At 48.2% G+C, this 19717-nt stretch overlaps 6 protein-coding genes across 6 annotated transcripts; 5 read left to right on the top strand and 1 right to left on the bottom strand.

The window, feature by feature from the left end:
• Positions 1 to 843: 843 nt before the first annotated feature.
• DFJ58DRAFT_701384 (major facilitator superfamily domain-containing protein) lies at positions 844 to 2805 on the top strand. The gene is made up of 7 exons (XM_041383599.1): positions 844 to 1087; positions 1148 to 1213; positions 1265 to 1425; positions 1488 to 1622; positions 1678 to 1837; positions 1887 to 2424; positions 2476 to 2805. The coding sequence occupies exons 1-7, from the start codon at positions 932 to 934 to the stop codon at positions 2721 to 2723; spliced, it is 1464 nt and encodes a 487-aa protein (XP_041245560.1). The 5' UTR covers positions 844 to 931; the 3' UTR covers positions 2724 to 2805.
• Positions 2806 to 4318: 1513 nt separating this feature from the next.
• Positions 4319 to 4879, bottom strand: DFJ58DRAFT_726152 (uncharacterized protein; the record flags this gene model as incomplete). Its single annotated transcript, XM_041385329.1, has 1 exon — positions 4319 to 4879. One exon carries the CDS (start codon positions 4877 to 4879, stop codon positions 4319 to 4321), a length of 561 nt encoding a protein of 186 aa, XP_041245559.1.
• On the top strand, positions 4617 to 6631 carry DFJ58DRAFT_905578 (uncharacterized protein). Its single transcript, XM_041394966.1, has 2 exons — positions 4617 to 6191; positions 6246 to 6631. The coding sequence occupies exon 1, from the start codon at positions 4989 to 4991 to the stop codon at positions 6171 to 6173; it is 1185 nt and encodes a 394-aa protein (XP_041245558.1). The 5' UTR covers positions 4617 to 4988; the 3' UTR covers positions 6174 to 6191; positions 6246 to 6631.
• Positions 6632 to 11050: 4419 nt separating this feature from the next.
• On the top strand, positions 11051 to 11371 carry DFJ58DRAFT_278949 (uncharacterized protein). Its single transcript, XM_041379627.1, has one exon. It carries the CDS (start codon positions 11091 to 11093, stop codon positions 11319 to 11321), a length of 231 nt encoding a protein of 76 aa, XP_041245557.1. The 5' UTR covers positions 11051 to 11090; the 3' UTR covers positions 11322 to 11371.
• A 2289-nt stretch (positions 11372 to 13660) lies between these two features.
• On the top strand, positions 13661 to 14973 carry DFJ58DRAFT_278908 (uncharacterized protein). The gene is made up of 3 exons (XM_041379626.1): positions 13661 to 14503; positions 14566 to 14859; positions 14917 to 14973. Exons 1-2 carry the CDS (start codon positions 13888 to 13890, stop codon positions 14787 to 14789), a joined length of 840 nt encoding a protein of 279 aa, XP_041245556.1. The 5' UTR covers positions 13661 to 13887; the 3' UTR covers positions 14790 to 14859; positions 14917 to 14973.
• Positions 14974 to 16375: 1402 nt separating this feature from the next.
• DFJ58DRAFT_874835 (cytochrome P450) lies at positions 16376 to 18882 on the top strand (the record flags this gene model as incomplete). The annotated part of the gene is made up of 11 exons (XM_041394405.1): positions 16376 to 16979; positions 17040 to 17136; positions 17203 to 17465; positions 17518 to 17767; positions 17823 to 17945; positions 17997 to 18099; positions 18152 to 18238; positions 18289 to 18323; positions 18381 to 18427; positions 18479 to 18601; positions 18663 to 18882. The coding sequence occupies exons 1-11, from the start codon at positions 16783 to 16785 to the stop codon at positions 18880 to 18882; spliced, it is 1545 nt and encodes a 514-aa protein (XP_041245555.1). The 5' UTR covers positions 16376 to 16782.
• Between the last annotated feature and the right edge of the window lie 835 nt (positions 18883 to 19717).

Genomic DNA, 19717 nt, shown 5'->3' with positions numbered 1-19717 from the left:
TACGTCCGAGAAGCGTCGTCATTGCACCACGATGGCATATTATGCAGACGCATTGAGTGACAAGAGGATCTAGGGTTCGTGCCGGACCGCCACATTGGCACTAGTGTTTTATAATCATATTGCATGGTGTTTAGAACGTGCTTTTTTGGGCCGCTTATCCAAAGTCCTCCTGCCGACGAGTCGAACGCCAGTGCCTCGGCCATCCGCATGAAAAACACTTTATTCTAAACTGATATCTGGAAGGTAGCCCTCTAACACGACTGAAACGAGTCTTTCAAATTCCGTAATCTCAATGCTTAAGTTTATGTACACCCTTTTTGACTGTACATCAGAATCCCAGCACAATACAATAGGTCTGCAGTTTAGAACGTGCTTCTCAACATCATCTCGAGAAATGCGGGCCCCTCGGCTACTAATTCGTAGTATTGTACCACACCTACATCCTATACTCGTTACAATATCCCCCTACACAGTCCATAGGGTACCGCGCGGCCTAATAGCGGAATGCGCAAGACCCACTCGGGGACGTCTCGGCCCTTTGAGCCATGGCTGAGTTAAAGCGTTCATTGATATGATTGGCTCTAATTCAGGCTAATTAATGTCTGTTGTCTGTTCATCAAAATTAAATTTAGCAGCCATCATGGCGCTCCATTTTCTATTATGATATATATCCTAACACGAACTTGACTCTATGATATCGACTTAGCTGGAGACTACATGCTTACCATGCAAGAAAGCATGACGCTTGAGATTGGCCATACTGGCGTTTAATTACGCTAGTGTTCGAAGACACCTCGATAGAATTATGTAAGACTGTGGGAGTTCTCATTTGTAAATGAGAACGAGCCTGAGGGGCCTGTCCTATTACATACGTTCTGGATAGCAAACGATATATCTCAACTTGTGGGTGGAATGGACTCCTTCCGCGGTCATGTCCCACCAAGTGGATGAAGAGACACCTCTATTGCAGCCTGAGGAGCAGCATAAAATCAAAACACCATTACCCTGGCGCCAACTCTCCGTTATACTGTTCCTGCAGCTCACTGAACCTATAACTGCTCAGGCAGTTGCTCCGTTTGCACCTCAGGTAAACTCAACCTGAGTTCGTATTTCACGAGTTTCTGATGAGCCTTGTTTCGTTTCTCAGCTGATCAGAGATGTTGGAGTGACACATGGCGATGAATCAAGGGTAGGATATTTCGTTGGTATCATGGTGAGTACCCAGTGTTCGCTGTAAATAGCTGTTTCCTGATCCACTTTCAAGTATTCCGTGTTCTATGTCGCTCAAGCCCTTACAACCCTTCAATGGAACCGACTTTCTGATCACGTTGGCCGAAAGCCAGTCATTTTGACTGGTCTATTTGGCATATCAGCTTCCATGTTCCTATTTGGACTTTCAAAGACCTTCGGGGGCTTAATACTGAGGTTCGAGCATCATGCTCATGATTGAAAATATGATGGTTTTAATTTTAAATTTTTTCGTTTAGTCGTGTATTGTGTGGAGCGCTGAACGGCAACGGTGGTGTCATCAAGAGTATGATGATAGATGTTACAGATTCAAGCAACATTGCTCAGGCGTACGGTTTTCTTCCTCTTCCATGGATGACCGGGAATACGCTCGGGTAAGGTCCTCGCATTGTTTTGTGTACCCCATTCTTACGTCGAATGATCGGCTAGACCTCTCATTGGCGGGTCTTTATCCCATCCGGCGGATCGTTTTCCCAGACTGTTTGGGCAGTCGACATTTTTGAAGACATATCCTTATTTCCTGGCTTGTGCTGGTCCAGCATTATTCGCCGCATTATCATGGTTGGTTACGTATATGCTTTTACAGGAGGTAAGGTAGTGGTCAACTTATTTCGTTGATCCATCTCATCTATGTTTAGACTGTGCCAACGACAACATCCTTATGGAGTCTAATTCGAAACAGATGTCGGACCGTTCTTACGTTCGTACATACCAAGCCACCACAGCCTGATAGATCAGATTCCGATACCGTTCAAGGTTCCCCCAACGATTCTAGGCCCCTGCCTCTGAGTGCATTAATGACTCCGCATGTTCTTATCGCGACGTTGAATTACGCGACTCTGGCTCTCCTTGACATCGCTCTGCGCTCCCTAATACCCGTGTTTTATGCTACGCCAGTGGACATGGGTGGACTTGGCCTTGACCCTCCACGGATTGGCAATATTCTTGCAGTGTTCGGGATTGCCAATGGTTTATTCCAGGTGTTTTTCTTTGCTCGGCTGCATGACCGATTTGGCACAAAAGTGGTATTTACCTGCGGAGTCGCGTCCAGTGTACCGACCATCATCGCATTCCCGATAATCAACATGCTAAGTCGGACGTATGGGATTGATGCCACAGTCTGGCTTGCTGTCGGCCTTCAGCTCACAATATCCATTGCTCTCAATATGTGTTACTGTTCGTTTTTTATGTCCAGTGTCGTGGTCATCACTAATCAATCCACAATAGCTTGCGCGGCAATGTATATAGCAGCTGCATCTCCAAATCGTGCATCATTGGGCGCCACTAATGGCCTTGCTCACACAGTCGCTGCGTGTGTGCGCATCATTGGACCTGCATCGGCGATGTCGATGTTTTCATTTTCTGTGAGGGAACCTTATTATGCGTGGGCGGTTTACTATTTTATGATGGTGCTGGCACTCCTTGCAGTTGGCGCGTCTTTGTTACTGCCCCCGTCAAATATGGAAGCGTGGTAACTAGCTTTTATCTCAGTTGTTAGCAGCGGTACATGATACTTGTCTCCTTGCAAGTAATGCTACATACCATAACTTCTGGCTGATCTTAGTCTGCAATAGCGTTCGTGCGTCATTGATCAATTTCCCAGATGCTGACTTGATTCAAATTCCCTTGTTTGGTGTGTCTCGATTCCATGCATATTTGACCTTACTAATAATTGTTCTTCTCGAAGTTTTTTTTGGAAAACGTCCGTCGTCAAGGCTTGTTTTGTATTGTTGCCTGCATACCTCAGCACAATCCTCATACTCAGCATATTCTCTCACCGGCTGCTATCGGCCACAATGAGGAAACGGTATACACGTCATACTAAGTATTACAAGCGATCGCGATGAAGACAATTCGGAAGCTACCCGCTTGCGCATGAATGCATCAAAGTTTGAGCTGTCCACGGTTCTATTGTGCTTGGCAGACCCGAAGTTCTTCCAGATACACTCAGTGATTCCCTAAGTAGAGCCCTACTCTAGTGACTAGAGTTGAGGTGTTGCGTCGTAGAGATGGCGGTGCGTGTTATCCCTGAACGTTGACTTATGACAGCAGATTAGCCAGGTTGGGCCCAGAGATGATCAATATTGCACCAATCGCCATATGAAGAATATCCATGAGACATTCCGCTCCGACATGAGACTGTTCCCGGGAAGTAGAAGTGCTTTTCGCAGAGCTGATCTCAGCTTCAGGGTCCAATGACGTACCGTGTCAGAAGGTGTGTTGAAACTTCGTTATGGGCGCCTGATAACTCATTCGTTCCGACGTTGTGAAATTGCGCTCTAGTGCGGCCGACGATACGACTGCAGAAGGGAGTTGGCTCCAAGGGACCATCGATCGTCGATGATCACTTAATGTATGTGATGCCAGATCCATAAACGATTTACCAGTGCTGTCAGGTGCTGTCACAGATTGTCAATCCTTTGAAGCCACTTTGACATCTCTCACTTATTGCGGCCGCGAGAACCCTCGTTGCGGCCTAGTGCGGCATGCGTAACGTTTCATCAATATATTGCGCGAAAGGGCTACTTTTAAATCCTTCCATCAAGAAATGACATCGATTCCCTTTAATCACCTGATCACTTCGTTCACGTATTGGATGAGTCTGTAGTCATGGTGAACGCCCGACTTTCCTTTCCCCAGTCTCCCAGGATTGTTGGTTCGAACGTTTTTTGCACCGCTGCAATAATCAGCAGACTCCTCGTCGTTGGCCCTGGCGAACGACATCCACACTCTTTTCATCTCCACACTCTTTTTCGAGACTCGAGCTCTATCATTATAATTTCTTTTCGAGTTGTACTGACTGCGTATCCTGCTTTAACACAGGATGCAACGCGTCTCTGTCCGACGTCATGCGGTTTTAAACAGGATTCTCGACGGGCGCGATCCCTCTCTTATTAACTTGCCCATCCCGGTACCATCTGTCCCAATACTTTCTCCCTTGGTCACCTCTCTTGTCGGTGGAAGTAATGGTGGGGCCTCTCCAGTAGCAAGCCCGTTACCAGCAAGTCCGTTACCAGCAAGCCTCTTACCAGCAAGCCCGTCACCAGCAAGCCTGTTACCAGCAAGCCCGTCAACCAGCAAGCCTGTTACCAGCAAGCCCGTCGCCAGCAAATTCGTCACCAGTAAGCCTGTTACCAGCAAGCCCGTCGCCAGCAGATTCGTCCCCATCTCCCGCCACCACTCCAAGCGGGGGTGGCAGCGGTGGAACCGGAACTGGTAGCGGAAGTGGAGGGGGTGGAAGTGGAGGGGGTGGAAGTGGAGGGGGTGGAAGTGGAAGTAGCGGTGGCAGTAGTGGAGGTGGAAGTGGCAGTGGAAGTGGCAGTAGTGGTGGAACTGGAGCTGGGACCGGAACTGGAGCTGGGACCGGAACTGGAGCTGGGACCGGAACTGGAGCTGGGACCGGAACTGGAGCTGGGACCGGAGGTGGAGGTGGAACTGGAACTGGAACTGGGACCGGCACCGGAACTGGTAGTGGAAGTGGAGCTGGAAACGGGGGAGGGAGGGGAAGTGGAAGTGGAAGTGGAGGCGGCAGCCCCAATGGAAGTAGCAATACAGCGACCACCACGCCTGCATCGTCACCGGCAGCCTCCCAAAGCTCCCCTTCGTCACTTCCGGGAGGTACATCACTCATCATTAACAATAGTACCGTCAATCAGTTCAATTCTAACGGTGGAGGACCGCCCGTAAACGTCCAAGGCGCTCCGGTAGTTCAGTCTTCATCTTTGACGGGCAATTCCAAAATGCAGTCCACGGGTGCGCCCACCGCCGGTCTCCAAGGCTCGAGTACATCCACTGGTGCCGGAAGCTCCCCGAGTGATGCTACTCCCACTCTTGCCACTGGAGCTGCGACTTCTTCGCACCAGCTGTCCTCAGGCGCAATTGCAGGAATCGTTGTCGTATGCCTTCTATTCCTGATCGGTTTCATCGTGCTCTTCGTACGGCGTCGCTCCATTGCTCGCCGTCTTCAGCACCGCAAACAATGGTGGCTCGGCAGAAATACCACATCAGATAGTTTCTCTATCGTAGGAGGCAGTGTGGGAGACTCTCAAAGTACGGGGTCACCTATCCTGAACAGGGCGAGTGCTCGCAGCAGCTTTGCTACCAACTTTGATCAAGGACTCATGTTCCGCATTGATTCCCCGACGCCACTGCTCAACCTTGATCTCGCCGCATTCGGGACAATTCCCGAGTTCCCTCCCATGGCGGAAGTGCGCGAGCGCACCTCGATCTTGTTCCCTTCTGCTAGTGCTGTTGCTCGTAGGGAGTCTATAAATAGCATGATGAGCAACGGCAGCGACCCCGACACTCAGTACCTCATTGTAGGAAATGATCTCAATCCTCCCGGACTATCTAGTCCCATGTCCGTCCGTCCATTTTCTCCGTCAGAATCCTTCGCGTTCCCCAAGCCACCCCCATGCCCCAATGAGGGGCGGTGTCCTTCGTCCGTCTCTGTTATTAGTGGCCACGGCCTCCTTTCCCCCTCGTCATCCGGTGCTACCCTCGTCCAGATTCACTCTCCTCCCCCCATATTCAATTCTGATTTACTGCCCTCCGCTCCCGCTGCCTCCTACCTGCCACCTAGTGCTTCTTTGACAATTGTTCCTGGCACATCTTCCGACCCCTTTGCTGACCCTGCCGAGTTCGAGACCATCCGTCGCCGATTCACCCCTACTCTGGATGATGAAATGTCTGTCGCCCCAGGTGATCAAGTCCTCGTTATGAAAGTCTTCGACGACGGCTGGGCGCTCGTCGAGAAGCAGTGCGGATTCTTGGATCATAACGAGAAGGGTCTCATTCCCGTGGACTGCTTGCGCGAAGCCGGCCAGGCCCTCCCTGCATTCCTAGCTCAAAAGCGGGTGAGCAGCTATGGAGCTGATCCGAATAAAGTGGCCCAGATGTTGGCGGGTAGCTTCCATGCGTTTTGAATGACAAAGACTTAATTGGTAAGGTTTTCTTCCCTTTGTCAAAGCCCTCGTTGATCTCGTTGTCTTTCTCAGTGATACCAGCATTATTAGAGATTTATGATATCCGTCATGCCAATCTCCACTTTCTTGCATTGTTAGAAAGATCTATATATTATATCTTGGTCACCTGATGCCTCATCCTGTTATCTCTGCTCCTGCACGGTTCCATAAAATCGTCGTCTATACCACTTCTTTCATTTATTTCATTGTTTTATTTATGCATATGTTGCTCGTTTAACTTGGCCCCTCTGTACTTCGCTGACCCCCCTTTCCTGGAGACATTTATGTTGCATTACATCGCACATGCCGGATCCTCCATACTTTAGATACCTTGTTCTTGCTACTCTCTGTTAACCTGGATTGTACTGTTGGACTCTTGATTTACACACTTCTGCAATGCTTCAACAGTTTTAAGAGTTCGAATGTTTAGACATTCTGATGTCCAGATGTGATTGGTGTGCACCATCAATGACCACTAAACGTGACAGTACAACCCTCTAATCCACACACTAATGTCAGTACTTTCCAACTCCACACACTAAGCCAAGACGAAACACATTGATCCACATTGGTACGGCTGAACGCTCTCACTTAATCGAACCCTGCGTCACGGATACTTGAAATTTAGTAAGCGGTTGATAGAGATTATCAGTCTCTGCTGTCGCGAACACCAGCAGAGTTCATCTGCGTGGCAAGCCTGACCGAAGCAAGTTGCTGGCTTGGGAGTTATGGTAGATCCAAGGCCGAAACTTTTCGGTTGGTGGTGTTAGCCGAGAGAGTAGCTAGGCTTGCATCGGGGCAGTGGACGAACCGGTCCGTAAGGAGCTGCGCCTAGTTGTAGCACAACGCCGGAAATGCCGTCTGAGGATGTCTCGTAAGGGTAGAGCTCGGTCTGGTTCAAGATTCGCCGAATCTGCGTCTCGTTGAAGTAGTTAGGGAGCTTAAATACGAAGGAAGACGGGGGCAAGCGTGGGGCGAGCGTTGTTGGGAGGAAGTAACAATGCTTGCACTAGTTGGTAGCCCAGATGACAGGTAAGTGTGTGTATATGCTATCCATGATGAGGCCGCTAGCAATATCATCTAGGGTGTAATCCCCGTTGACGACGGTGGCCTAGGCTGTACCTAGATTGAGGGAGGTAATCGCAAGGTCTCCGGCCGACGTATTCGCTACACACTCGACGTCTGACTCTATGAGACCTGTCGAGGAGTTGGAAGCCCAGCCGATGTATTTAGCAAGTTGCAAAGAGGTACTAAGAGCTGACTCGGGCGAAGAGACAGGGTTGCTCCTACTGTTCTGGAAAGTGATCTTACCGCAAGGATAAGATCACCAACTAGAACAGCAGCACCTCGTGACTCTGAAGTCAGACGGCTACGTCATTTTCTTCACGATACGCCCACTGGAGAGGCCTCCCATGTATTTCGGGTTAGTTCCGAGGAGATATCTAGTCATATAGCCGCCAGCCGACTCGCCGTAAATGAGTAATTTAGTGGGCTGGTAAAATGGTTGTGAGCGTCAGGGAACCCACGAGATAAAATAGCATACATCTCTGCCGAAGGCCTCGATATTGTCTTGCATCCATTACAGAGCTAGCAAAGTGTCTTTCAGGGCAGTATTGGATACATTGAACCTGAATAACCAGTTAGATCACGATGCGAACAAATCCCGAGTACAAAGTACTAGCCCAAAGTAATAAGCCCATAATTTGCAGTAACGATGCCTCCTCTGTACGAGACCCTGAGGTTCGTCCCATCAAAGATCTAAAAACTTGATCGATCATCATATGTAGCACAATCAAGGTGGACAACCGACATTTGGCACATAAGATCTGATGTATTCACTCGTTGTCATGTTGTAGGTGAATGGTCCACTACTGCCACCATGATCCGACTTGACCACCGCCATGAACTGACGAAATGATCAACACAATCGGCAGTAACGGACAAATGATCCTCAGACTCATGCAAGCGAGGTGATCCACATTATCCCATAGTCAGAATGTGTTATTGTGATTATGAATTATGTTGAGAACCTCGATCCGAGTGTGTTTCAAGAAAAAACATTGAACTGACGAACATGCACATCAAGAAGGCCATTTACACTTTGGTCGAGTTTGGGTATACAGTTAAATGAGCAAAGCCAGGTCGTTGCCTGTTGTCCTTCACAATAGTGGGCTATTTCGCAGATGCAGGTGCTTTGTTAGGTTGTTCGTCTGGTACATCTAACAGGAAGTCGGAAGCGCCGAAGAACGCAGTGGGAGAAACTGGCGACAATTAATTTGTGGTCAAGGTATGTTGCAGCCGTTGCTCGTGTGGTGCGTCGACAGTATTCAGAAAGTGCATGGTGCCCATAGACACCAGTGAGTCTAGGCACTCCAAACAAAAGTTCACCCGTTGCTTGCCCCGTGAAGGTGAAGGACCGATCTGGAATGGGTGCGCGTGAGCTTGTATGTGGATGGAAATAAAAGTTGGATGCAGCTACTTCACCTTCTTTCTGGTAAATGGCTCGATTCGTGTTCGACTGCAGTTGAGGTCATTGTTGGAAACCATAACAATATTACCAATTAGTATGGCAGAAAGGGCAAGAGATGCGGAAAGACTGGCCAACGACCGAAGAGGCATGCTTATAGGCCCACGCATGTGTTTGCAAAGCAAAATGACGCGGCCGGGACACGTCGTTAATCTGCTCAAAGGCCATTACAGTGGCACGGAGTTTGAAATTGTTGAACATTTTTTACTGAGTCCTCCGAGGAGTCGTGCTACCGTGGAATTACTACTATCGACCTAGTGACAATTGTCCAGATTCATAGGTACGTTCGAGCTGTCAAATGTCGGATCATTGTGTGATTGGGGTCCGGGGAAAGTCATTCCCTTTCATCCCCCAGTTTCAGCTCTGGCATTTTAAATGGGTGTGTGGTCAGTATTACTAGCAATCGTTACTACGAGCCGGTGTGCAGCTATGAGCAACCTGGCTTGTAGCATACCACTAGTGGCACTATATTATGCAGCCCTCCACTTTGACGTGCCGCAACGTTCTATGTTTCAGGGCTGACTTGCAATAATGTTAGCTATTCTACTCGGCAAGGTGAGTTGCTGGTGCAGTCGGTCAGGATTACTACCTGAAACTGAAAGATGATGAACATGACCTCAGGCTCCATTTGTGACGACACAAGGCATAATCGAATCTACGCGTCCCTGCACGCTGCGGCATAGAGCGGAAGTCAGGCTACTGACAAACTTTGAAACGTAGCTGTGGAGTATTGCCACGGATTCGTTTCGGCATGAGCTCGCTTCTATTTTGAGGCTTCTCATCGAAGGCCATCGAATCTCGAAGAACGAGCGGTCCGTGGGGAACTTAACTCCAAACCCCACACTCACGTCGTGAAGCGCGCGGATAAAAGTTACGCCACTCTCACTTATGGGTGACATTACTTGGAGTTCTACTAACTATTGGATTGCCTCGAGATCATCGAGCTCCATAGGATAGCTGAGGCGGAGCTGCTATCATGCTGCGGTTCAACATCCTTACAGAAATGTATACTACATCGAACAGCTGCAGGCCTCAGTCATAGTACTCTTCAAAGCGAACACAAGCGGACTGGTGCCGAGTTTCAACTCCAAGTAAATCTCCCGCTCCATCACATCCCGTCCTTTTCGCACTCCACGGTTCATTTCTTAATGCGGCTACATAATTCTTGTGGAGTTGTCAGCTGGAAAACGCCACCTATGCTTAGATAACGAGGGAGCCTCGTGCAGACTTGCGTAGGACTGCACATATAACTTGAATGAAGTCTGGTGCTTTTTCGAAAAAAATTCAAATCTATCTCAAGTCTAGATCCACAGCTTTCTCACTCTTTGCTCTTGCTTTGCTCGCCTCACACAGTGACGTCAGTAATCCTGCTTTGACTTTAAAAGTTTTGACATGGGGGATACATCTTCGGCACACCACGAATACTCTCGCAGTATCGCTGCGTACACTTTGAAGCAGCTCATAGAATGGCGAGCGTCGCTGAAACGCCTGTCAGAGGAACACGAGCGGGAGAGTGTGCAGGACAGCGTCGACCAGCGTGATTCTAAAGGTAACCAGTTGATTTGTTCTGCGAGTGTACGGAGATGAAATTATATCTCAGAAAACGTTCTACTCCCACAATAGATCGCTTTGGATGCGTAAAATGATATTTCGATGTGCAAAACCTGCCTCGTCAATATGTACGTGCCCTGTCAATACTGCCGTCATTTCCAGCTGAACTTAACTGCTCGTAGACCGGATCTTGCATCACTGCTCTTCATTTTCTCTTTCCACCTTTGAGCCCAATCCGTCAGAGCTCTGTATATCATTCTCCTTTGTCACGTTGTATCATTTAGTTGTCACATATTTCAGTATACTACCTAAAGTACTATGACCAAACAAATAGCAAGGCGCTACTATGTTCGTGCTATTCTTAGCAGATGTCAAATACTGGTGGTGGTTCTAACCGACAGGTCTTTCGATCTTATGGCCGCGTGTTCTAGTATAAGAAGCAGGAAACTCGCAGCTATCACCGACGGTCCAATAAGGCACTTGTACAATGCCGTACACGGTCTCTCTCTCGTTTACACGTTGCTTCCAGTATGGCCACCCCCCCTTCAAAATTCTTCCAATTGTTAGCACGAAGAGGACCTTCGTTTGCAATCAAGTACGTCTTGACATCGATTATATCGCTTGAACCTCGAAGCTCGAGGCCTCGAGGCGCGGGCTGATGCATCGATGGCCCGAGGTTGATGACACAAACTGTGGCATATTGCGAATTCCTTCGCGGGAGACCGTCGGCTCCTCCGAGTGACTTAGTTCCTACGAGTCCTCAAAGCATACAGCCCGGGTGGTTATCAGAGCGCTGCAGAATGCGCTGTCTCCTGGCTCTGCACTCAGCCTTGGACACCCTGGGCCTCGTCTTCAAGCTAGGTGTCACGAGGCTCCGGCTTTATGTGCTTGAAGAAGTGGCCGCACCAATGGGAACCGTTGCCACAAATTATCCAGATCTCATTATTCATCCTCCGCGGCCGTCGTCTACGTGCGTCCAGTACGGATACAACAAACAGTATGTACTGCAGCGAAGGATCATAAATATCTAATACCCAAAAGAAAATCAAGAGTTCAGGAGAGAAGTGAAATACACTATTAAACAGATATTCGTGCTTTCAATGATAGTAGTTCTAGGAAAGGGTGTCAGGTCGACGTAGGTAAACGGGTGGTAGAGGACTCACCTGCCGTAGATTGAGGCATGTTAAGATCGCGACTTTGTAGTATTGCCTTGTGATGCTTTCGCTGCATGTTCAATCTTGTCAGTTGTGTCATGCCGTCTACTTTATCACACCAACCTGCTCGCTCCTTCTCCTCTTGCTCTTTCGCCCTGCGTTCCAGCGAGGCGCGCCATTGTATAAGCTGCTCCAGCGTGTATGTAGTCATGTCCTCAGAATATTGGGACAACTGGGCATCTGAGTTGGATTCTTGAGACATAATAGTGAGGGTGATTTGAATAGAGAAATTGAACTCGATGTGTTGCTTCACTCTGCATGTCGAAACATGGGTTTTATACCTCAACGTGGGCCGTGAGACTGCTGCTGCGAGCCCCAGGGGTTGTCGGAAGTTGCAGATGTTGACCGATCGAGTGTTCGGACGCAAGGCACCCTCATGACAGTAAAAATGATGTCGTACACAGTCCCTTTCTTCATGAACACATGCAGGCTATCCTAGTGCCTGGTACCTCGTACTTTAGACATAGCGGTAGGATTGTTAGCAGTTTAAGGAATGCTGGTGAGACAGAAATCACTTCATGTCTGCGAGAGTATCGTGGGTTTGCTCCGATACCGCTCCTTTCGCGAGACGTGCCGGAATTCATGAGAAATCATAGCTCGGTAGGCACATGACTAACTTGAGTAATTACCTATAATCTTCAGGCTGGCTCATCCATATTAATGTCTTCTACCTGCAAGTACCTGGGGCGTCGGAGTTTGACTGTCAGGCGAGGACCTGGTGTGACATCCGAGAGCTCGGCTGAGATACTATCCGTTCATTTAAAAAGAATAAGGCGCCGAGAAAATCATTTGAAGAGTAATGCGTACCTTGGCTATATATGTAATAAATAGCCTCGTGTTCTCTTCGACGCACCTAAGGCTAACTAAGACCGTCAATTCAGTCTAGGGATCAGGTACCTGACGCAGCAGGCACTCAATTTAGAAGGAAAATAGGCTCACATGCCTTACGACACGTGCAAAAATTTTGGAGGTAGGACAAGACCAGAGGTGCCTTGAAGTTACACTAATCAGTGCCGACAGTCACTCTTCAAGTGGTACCTCCGTTCCATTCGTTAGGAACTTGTGGATGGAGTAATGGCTAGGGGAAGGCGGTTCCTTTTGGCATCGGACATCACGTCTTATGTTAGTCCCTGGTACCTTCGCACTCCTCGCGGTGCACGCTGGAAGTAGTTTCACGGAGACGTCCTTGCGTACCGCCTCAGACCTCATGCCGGAATTGTTCCATCTTTCATCAAGTCGTCCTCGAAAGACTAAGCCATGTATGGCTTGCAGAAAAGCCTAAGACCTGACCAACAGTACGTCTTCCTACCCATGGGGCAAGAAAGCCCATGCCTGAAGGAAGTTGAGTGTTGAATAACAAAAGTTGAAAGTGTACGTCACGTCAAGGTACTAATTGCCACATTAATGCCTATCTGAGAGCTGTGTAACATATCCGTGTAATGATATTGAGCCTAGCGCGCAGCCACATCGGCCGGGGAGTTTCACTTTGACCCTGTGGCCGCCCGAATTCTTTTGCGCATATCAAGCACATGGTGGTCGTCCTGCCAAGTAGATGAAGGGTCCCTGTACAGACACTCCGGCCCATTGAATAAGCTAAAGCTTGAGAATTTATTGTAAATAGATGTCACGAACGCAGAGCACGGTATAATATATCGAATGTATCGCGTCTTTTTAATTTAGGATAGCATTATCCAGGTTGTTGTGCATTGTTTGTTCGATGACATTGACAGGCTCAGCCTCAACTTAGCCCCGACTTGAACTATGTATAACGTTCGAACGTTCATAAATAGTCCAAGACTTTAAGCTACTATTGGTATAGGTGCCCCGTGCTTGTGGTATTGCCCGTGTCCTGACAGTTGATTGCTCTCTGACAGTTGGATCTTGCCTTCGCCGAGTCCGAATTGATATGCCTTCTCAGGAAGGCGTAGTCAGTCTGAGTGGCCGCTTGGAAGGTTTCATCTACTCATTACGACAAAACAAGGCGTGCAACTTGTAACGTTCACCCATACTCACGCCACCATGTGCTTACAGCGCCAAAGACAACAGGTAGAGTCCAGACCTCAGTGCTTCTCTCTCACGCCGAGAGTCCGACTCACGGAAGAGCCACTGTTATCACTTTATCGATCTCCACATTGATTGTCACTGCGAACAAGACATCCAGTGAGTTTGTTAAGAACTGCCACAGTCCCGAGTTGATCTGTGAGTTCTGACTGGGGTTGATCCTAAGGTGCCTCCCATACTTGTTTCGCCCGGTGTATCGTACTTCACCAGGTTTATTATCTATTGGAGATCGCTGTTTGATTGTCCTGCTAACACACCTTCAGACTTCTATGTACTACTAGTCTACTTACTAGCACCACAGATCATTGCCAGTCATACGAAAATGACCCGTCGAAGCCGTCGATCAGCTGCGAATAATTGTGCGCATGCTGGTGCTGATGCCAGTCAAACTGTAGGCTTGGCGGGCGATCATAGGACAAGAGGATTTCCTTCTCATGCGGATGGGTTGGGATCTGTCTCTTCTTATGCTCTCTCGCAGCCGAATAGTATTGTGACCTCGTCGGGCGGCCGTGACACGCTAGGCCATGGAGGCCAGCAAGCTAACTTTCACATTGTTTCTGCATGGTTGAAGCCATTGCGTGTCGCAGAGGCTCCTCAAGCATCCAAGAAAGATGTGGTGACGAAGATGCCAATTCGTCAATCTACACAACAACACTTGCTAAGGACAGACTCACCGATTGCTCAGGCAAAGCCCGCACTCAAGTCGGGCAAGAAGGCGGGCAAGAAGGCGGAGAAGAAGGCGAAGAAGAAGACGGAGAAGAAGGCGGAGAAGAAGGTGGAGAAGAAGGCGGAGAAGAAGAAACGAAAACCATTCTACAAGGAGGTGAAGAAGGAGATCAGAGGACCAGCATACTGGAAGAAGAAGGCGGAGGAGGATGCGCGCCTATTAAACATTGCCCGGAGAATCTGGGGACATGCAGTAGGAAAAAAGGCAGCTGGTAAGTGCTGAGCGTTGAATCTCTCCTTCGTTCATTATTTCAAATTGACATATATTGTTTAGAATACAGGCGAAGGATAGTGGCCAAGAAGTGTAAGAGACGTCGCCGTGTCTCACGCAAATGGATGGAGAAAAAGGAGGGCAATAATCGAGAGGCACGTCACAAAAAACAAGACCAAAAGCAATTTTTCGTAAATTTCAATAAAGCGTATGAAGATAAGCTTCGGATTGGTAAGTGCTGTATTTTCGAAAGAACGTTGGGCCATTTCACCATCGCCGCTTCCTAGAGAGGAGGAGAGAATATGCAATTCTCAGGAGCGCAGGCAGAGGAGTCGAATCATCACATGCTACCAAATGGTGCGTGTTGTTCACTTTAATTTTTTTTACATATGTTTACTCCGTTGTGCGTTCTAGGGCCCAGGGAAATAAGGGGAAGTATTTCAGATGCCGGTCCGGCGCAGAAGGAGGCGAAGAAAGTCTGCAGAGTGAATGAAGAAAATGCATGGACGTAAGCTTGGTAGGTCATGATGTCTGCTACTCGGATCCAATCATATTCTTACCGAACGGAAATATAGAGGATAAGAACTCTGAAGTGTGGTATCAACACGTGAAGAAGACAGAAGTTACAGGGGAACACAGCAAAAATAATCTCGCAATCATTTTCCTATAGAGCGGAAGCATTGTGGGCTCCAAAGCAAACAATAAATGGCGCTAGCTATGTTGGAAGGTACAGGTGTCTTAAGTTTGTGTACTATAGGTCTATGACATGGTTCCTAATATGATTGGAATCGGGTGAATGATCATCAAGATGATAGCAGTTATAGCCTCCCGACGTTGAACCAGGATATAAGCTGTATGCTTGTATTAACCCGCGAATCGACTATTAACGCCGCCTCATGCACATATAAAACCTCACCCACCTCATCACATTGCCACGAGAGACCCGGACCAGTGGACTAACTGGCGAGTACTGTTCAGCAGTACGTCCAATATCTGACCGCAAACAGGGCTACTTGCCCACTTCAAGGACCGCACAGGCTTTGATGACATTTCATCCACAGCAGGAAATGAAAATGAAACCTCGATCTGAGTCTTGGGTCCTTGGACTTTCCATAATGGCCACTGTGGGGGATCTTGGATGGAGGTTCCATGCCGATATATTTTCGGTTTTAACATTGTACATTCCTGACCTGTGAACAAGCAGACGTGCGACGAGTATTCCTCGGTCACACGAGAGAATGGGTCCAGGCGAACACGAGCCCAAGGGCAATACATGCAGGCAATAAATTGAAGGCCGGCTGTATGTAAGCACGCTGGCTTACTAGAGTTCCCATGATCTACATAAATACTGTCCGCGATACTGAAACATAAGCTTTCAGTATCACTGCCTTTAGCGTAACAGTTAAGGGACGACAATCTTGGCTAAGTTACACTGGCACGGTCCAGCGCACGGAGTGTGTCTCGAGTGTAGGCGCTGAAACATTGTTTACCATATGATATAGCATGTTTGAGGTCAGATCAATGAGATCAATGGTGGCCCGCCATGGTTTGCAAACATAGAGTAGGAGAAAAAGATGTGTGAGCCCTCGCCACAACCTATACTATGATAACTCGCCTGCCTTTCCGACTTGCCCCAAGTGAGAGACGACAGACCAACTTGCCAGTAAGTGCTTGTTGATCAGAGGTGGCGATATCCGATGGCGATAAAACCTTCTGTCAGCCAAATTCAAATTTCACACTTCCATCCGCGGTCCCGCAAATTTTGTCGGCAGGCTCGGGCCGGGATATGTGGGGTTTGATTCCGTTTGAATTTGATTTGATTTGATGACACATCACTGTAATATCGTGGCAAGACGTAGTAGTAACATCTTCTCTCACACCCAAACACACCATTCAATTGCAAGTTGCTATGAAAGCATATATATATGGGGTTTAGGAAGAATATCCATGTGTTTGAGGTGGCGGAATCAGGATGATCCTTGTTCCGGGAAAAGTTAAGTCAAACTTGAAGTGTCATCAATATCCTTGTATTGTATACGGTAGTTGGCTCATGGGCCGCTGCTATCTCAGCCTACTTGACCTTCTCAAGAGGTGATTCCGAACCCCATTCGTCCTTACCGGACAATCTACTGTGTCGCAGAGCAATCGGCGATTCGACTTCTGCCGCATCAGCGTTTGCGGATTCCAATTCCCTTTCTTAACCCGAGCGACCTATTCGTGGGGCTTACCATCGATATCAGACGCATTTTCTACGTCTATTAAGATACTCAATTTTCACTCATGTTTTATTCTAGCCCACTTAACACCATGATGCTGGAAACCCTCATCATGAGTGCCAACTATGCCACAGGTGTTGTTACACTCATGGCGGTACTACTCGCCGTGTTATACCAGAAACCCTCGGGTAGGAACTGTATTCCGCTTCCACCTGGACCTCCCGCCCGTTGGTTCTGGAGCAACGCCTTACCTACTGTGAAGTGAGTTTTGACGGCGTTCAAATTCAAGATATTAAAGGCTGATGAAGATCGTCCACTCAGTATTGCCCATGCGCTGACCAACTTGGTTCGAGAGTATGGTCCGATTGTGTCATTGCGACAAGGTAACCAAGTGATAGTTGTCATTGGCAGTGTTGAGGTAAACCATCCATACCATGAGCTTCCTCCGACAACTTGAATGACCAGACATCAACCATTTTACTAGGCAGCTGCGGACATCATGGAGAAGGAAGGTGGATCACTGGTAGATCGACCTCGGTCCATTGCCGCGGGTGAGATACTCTCAAAGGGAATGCGTATTCTCATGGCTCGTTCCGGAGATCGCTTCCGGCGCCTCCGAAAAGCGGTACATACCCATCTACAGCCGAAGGTAGCAGATGCATACCAAGATATGCAGCGCGAAAACGCGATTATCTTCATATTAGATATGCTGAATGATCCAAAGAACCACCAGAAGCACGCACAGCGGTATGTCATTACCATGACTTTTTGCGATGGTTTCATAGATATGTACCCCAAGGTATGCAGCATCGGTCATTCTTCGAGTGACTTATGGGAAGTCTGTGTCCACTGCGAACACCGATCCTGAAGTTGTCCGTATTCACAGAGTCATGGAGCATTTCCAGGTTGTGATGCGCCCAGGAGCTTATCTCGTGGATCGGGTGCCTCTTTTGCGCTACTGGCCTGGTTACGGAAAAGAACTTACTGAGTGGCATCATGAGGAACTAGATCTATACAGGCATCAGCTACGGCGCGTTGAGAGTGAGGTGGTAAGTGACTTTCTGTTTCGATAAATATATGTCATTTATATCTTTTTGCACTCAGGATCAAAACGAAGCTGGCCCCTCTTTCACCAAGACACTATTGGAGAACGCCAAAGAACACCAACTCTCTATAGACGAGATGTCCTATCTGGCCGGATCACTCTTTGGGGCGGGCTCTGATACGGCAAGCCATGCAACTGATTTATCATTACGAACTTACTCATTCATAGTTCAGACCGCTGTTGCAATCACCGTTGCTATTATGGCTGCAGCGTGCTACCCAGCGGCTCAGGCAAAGGTGCATGAGGAGCTCGATGTGGTCATCGGGTCAGACAGAGGTACTGCTAAAGGATACAAAGATTTGATTTCTCGAATAATTTCTCGTGGTAGCGCCGACATTCAAAGACTCAAGCTCGCTCCCCCAATTGCACGCGTTCTTATTGGAAACCTTGAGATGGAGACCTGTCATTCGCATAGGTTAGTTTGAAATTCAGCACGCTCCTGCACAATGCTGACATGTGCCTCAGGATTTCCACACCGTGCAACGAAGGATGTTTTTTGGGTCAGTGTTTTAAATTCATTGTAACCCACGTTCTCATTCTAGTCTGTGTGATATCAGCGAGGATACTGCATCCCCGAAGGCGCAACAGTCTATGGGTGCCACTGGTAAGGTGTTACTTCTCGATGTACAACGCTTCATCAAGTGTATGTTTTCAGGGCTATTTCTCGCGATCCTACTGTCTTCCCAAATCCTGAAGTGTTCGATCCCCAGCGCTGGCTTGATTCAGAAGGTCGCCTTATGGACAATATCAAATTCATCGCATACGGCTTTGGTAGACGGTACGTCGTGCCGACATCATTTTTTTTATACCGATCATTGAAATTCACCTATCATTAAAAGTGTGTGTCCCGGCCTGCACCTCGCAAACCACTCATTGTACATTAGCCTCGCACTTCTCTTGTGGTCTTTCCGCATTACTCAACGACCTGATGCCCCGATCAACACGAATGCCTTCCTGGACGCTGTTATTGCCCGTGCAGCACCATTTGAAATCGATGTCATTCCCCGGATCGAAGTTGCGAAGCTGAAAGAACTTATGACCGATGGGTGTATAGATTGAAGATTTTTATAGCCGCCGAAGAGATATTATTCTACATAGAAAAGCTGGGTCGGCATATGCATGTAGACAGGCAAGACAAGTATGTCATTTGTTTGAATCAAGTGAGCGGAGGAAGAAGGGCACCCGGCAGACTCATTGCAACACCTGCATTCATTCATGATACTCTTACAGCGAGTTCTTCAATTCTGTCGTCTTCCATACGCGTTGCGATTCAATCTTCATTCCTGGCTCCCATTAAAGAAATGACCCCTGGTGAACTTTGCGAAACATGTCGATAAGATCCTCAAGTTATCGTGAAACTGAGCGACGTGCAACTAGTGTTCCGCGGCGACACGAAGGATGAATCCAGGGTGAATATGAGGTTGTGGGATAATATATACAGGCCATAAAGGAAGGTCATCTGTACTTGGCTCAAAATCATATGAAGGGGTATGAGTATAGCGGTAGGTAGTCTCGGGAATTTCACGAGACTTTGTCCTAGGCCGCTTCTGAATAGCGGGAAGAGGAGTGGACGAGATACGAGAAAATTTGTTCGGGGTCGTGTATTCTGAAAGCATAAACTGTCAAGTAAGCTGGTTCCTGTCGCGGAGACGCGGAGAGTAAAACACGAGCAGCCAACTGACTTGCCGAGAGACTGCCGTGAAGAATACCCAGTACACTATGACTCATCATAGTACTTGCGCGTGTATCGACAACGTCAGCGCCGACAGAGCACCAAGAGAGAATCCACAACGAACCTCTTGGAAACTCTCGCCAGTTGCGCTCCTCGCTGAGGCAGACTTGAAAGACTCTGGAGATCAGCTCATTGCCATTTCACTCGCATTGGTGGCCTTGG

This window comes from Suillus subalutaceus (assembly GCF_016647625.1).
Source record: "Suillus subalutaceus strain FC151 chromosome Unknown DFJ58scaffold_33, whole genome shotgun sequence".
Classification (NCBI taxonomy): domain Eukaryota; kingdom Fungi; phylum Basidiomycota; class Agaricomycetes; order Boletales; family Suillaceae; genus Suillus; species Suillus subalutaceus.
The sequence above is the reverse complement of the archived record's forward strand: the minus strand, read 5'-3'. Positions and strand labels throughout refer to the sequence as shown.